The sequence below is a fragment of the Cryptomeria japonica genome, chromosome 1 (genome assembly GCF_030272615.1).
Source record: "Cryptomeria japonica chromosome 1, Sugi_1.0, whole genome shotgun sequence".
NCBI classification, from domain to species: domain Eukaryota; kingdom Viridiplantae; phylum Streptophyta; class Pinopsida; order Cupressales; family Cupressaceae; genus Cryptomeria; species Cryptomeria japonica.
In genome coordinates this window covers 90,240,171-90,242,081 of record NC_081405.1, presented here as the reverse complement: position 1 = coordinate 90,242,081, position 1,911 = coordinate 90,240,171, and the positions used below count along the sequence as shown (strand labels likewise).

At 37.7% G+C, this 1,911-nt stretch overlaps 1 protein-coding gene across 1 annotated transcript; it reads right to left on the bottom strand.

The window, feature by feature from the left end:
- Positions 1-261: 261 nt before the first annotated feature.
- LOC131041961 (dehydration-responsive element-binding protein 2C-like) lies at positions 262-840 on the bottom strand. Its single transcript, XM_057975239.2, has one exon. It carries the CDS (start codon positions 820-822, stop codon positions 340-342), a length of 483 nt encoding a protein of 160 aa, XP_057831222.2. The 5' UTR covers positions 823-840; the 3' UTR covers positions 262-339.
- Between the last annotated feature and the right edge of the window lie 1,071 nt (positions 841-1,911).

Genomic DNA, 1,911 nt, shown 5'->3' with positions numbered 1-1,911 from the left:
CTCGAGACCAAACTCTCCTCCCATGAGAACATCACACAGAAGGCAGACAACAGCGACACAACACCCAAAGGGACAAACATTCTTGACTTTATATATAAAATTATTCTGTACTCCAACAGGAAGCACCAAATTGTGCTACAAATGAAGGGTAGGATTTGAATTTGTGATCTGCATTTGAAAAAAACACATAATCTCTTTTAAGAATACACGAAACCTTTGAATGTATATACAATGGAAACGAATGATTAACATCGAGATGAAGTTATTTTCTCAATACATTTCAATACAGCCATTGGAAGGCTGTTTGCCGTGGTTTTGTGAGTAGAAAGACGATGAGAGTTAGCTATTTAAATTTTCTTCCCCATCCAACATCATCAAAATTTCGTTTATATCAACGTCCCAGAGCTCGCCCTCGGCCATGTCATCACTGGTGCGTTGACTTTCATTGAAATTATCAATATGGAGATTTTGAGGTTGAGGGGAAGGATTGTTAAGCCATGCTGAAGATCCATACATGATTTGAGCAGCACGGTCATATTCAAGAGCAGCAGCGGAGGCTGTGCCAAAGGTACCCAGCCAAAGGCGCTTGCCACTGTTGGGTTCTCTTATTTCTGCAACCCATTTACCCCAAGTTCGCTGCCTTACTCCTCTGTAATTGTACAGCCCATTTTCAGGCCCGCCCTTTCCCCTCATACACCCTTTTGTGGAACCCTTTGGAATAGTTCTTCTTCTTTTAATTTCCCCGCTTGAATTCAAGCGCCGCCATTGCTCTAATATTTGCAGAACTTTCTTCTCCCTCTGCCCGCTGGCCGTCTTTGCCATCTTTGTTGAAAGCTTCAAATAGTGTTTGGAACGCAGAAGAAACAAGTGGGGACTTCTCAATTTATGGGGAATGAAATAACTTCGCTGATACCCTTCTGGATTAGCCGCGTTTGACCTGGAACGTTCTTCCGTAATTGGAAGATTCTCAAGATTTCTAGTTGTTAGGTTATCTTCGTCGTTCGTTATATCATCTACGCAGTGACGTAGGAGGTGACGACTACGAAAAAAGTGTCGACGTCGATATCTTGCCATCCTTTAATAGGAAGCTCTCCAATCCGTTTCATTTATCGTACACTATAAAATCAATAATTTCAAGTAAGATCTATGTATTTCTATTTTATTATATGAGAAGTCATTAATGACGGTTTCGCACTGTGACTTTTTATTATTAGTTTGTTTACTTTCTTGTGATAATTCTTGCATCAAGTAGAAATTTTTTTTTGTTAATACAAACATTAATAGATAGAAAATGTATGTTTTTCTTTAATAAAACATAATAAAAACTAAACTATTTCATTATAGAGGAACAAGAGAATGTAGTGATATTTTTTTTTACATTTAATGAATATGTATGTGACTCTTATGTGATTGAGATTGCGGGCAAATGTATTTGTCACGTTAGAATTGTGTTGCTCATGTTGCTTGTGTATCGTCCTACACGCTAAGTGAGCGCCTCCAAAGAGGAAGTAGTTTGCCTAGTAAAATAATGAAACTTAATTCAAACAAGATGAAACTACGTCGAGTATGTCGAAACCCAATGCAAATGTTTTTTTTACCTTGAAACTCTTCAACATAGGCCATGAGAATGTGATGAGCCTTTACTTTGGGTTCAATTCTTCCGCAGCTAGGTTGGAACCCATAATTTGTTGTTGCACCCAACATATCTAGATTGTTGTTGTATACGTTGAGTTATATTCAAGTTGTCATGAATTAAATAAATAGTCGAGGTCATATGCCTATCAAATGCCATATATGATTTTGATGTTAGCAGATTCATGTGTTGGAAATTTATGGCTTTGTTATGCTATTCTCACACCTCACCTATCAATACTAAAAGTCTAGAGGATCCACTAGTTGTGTATGTACTAA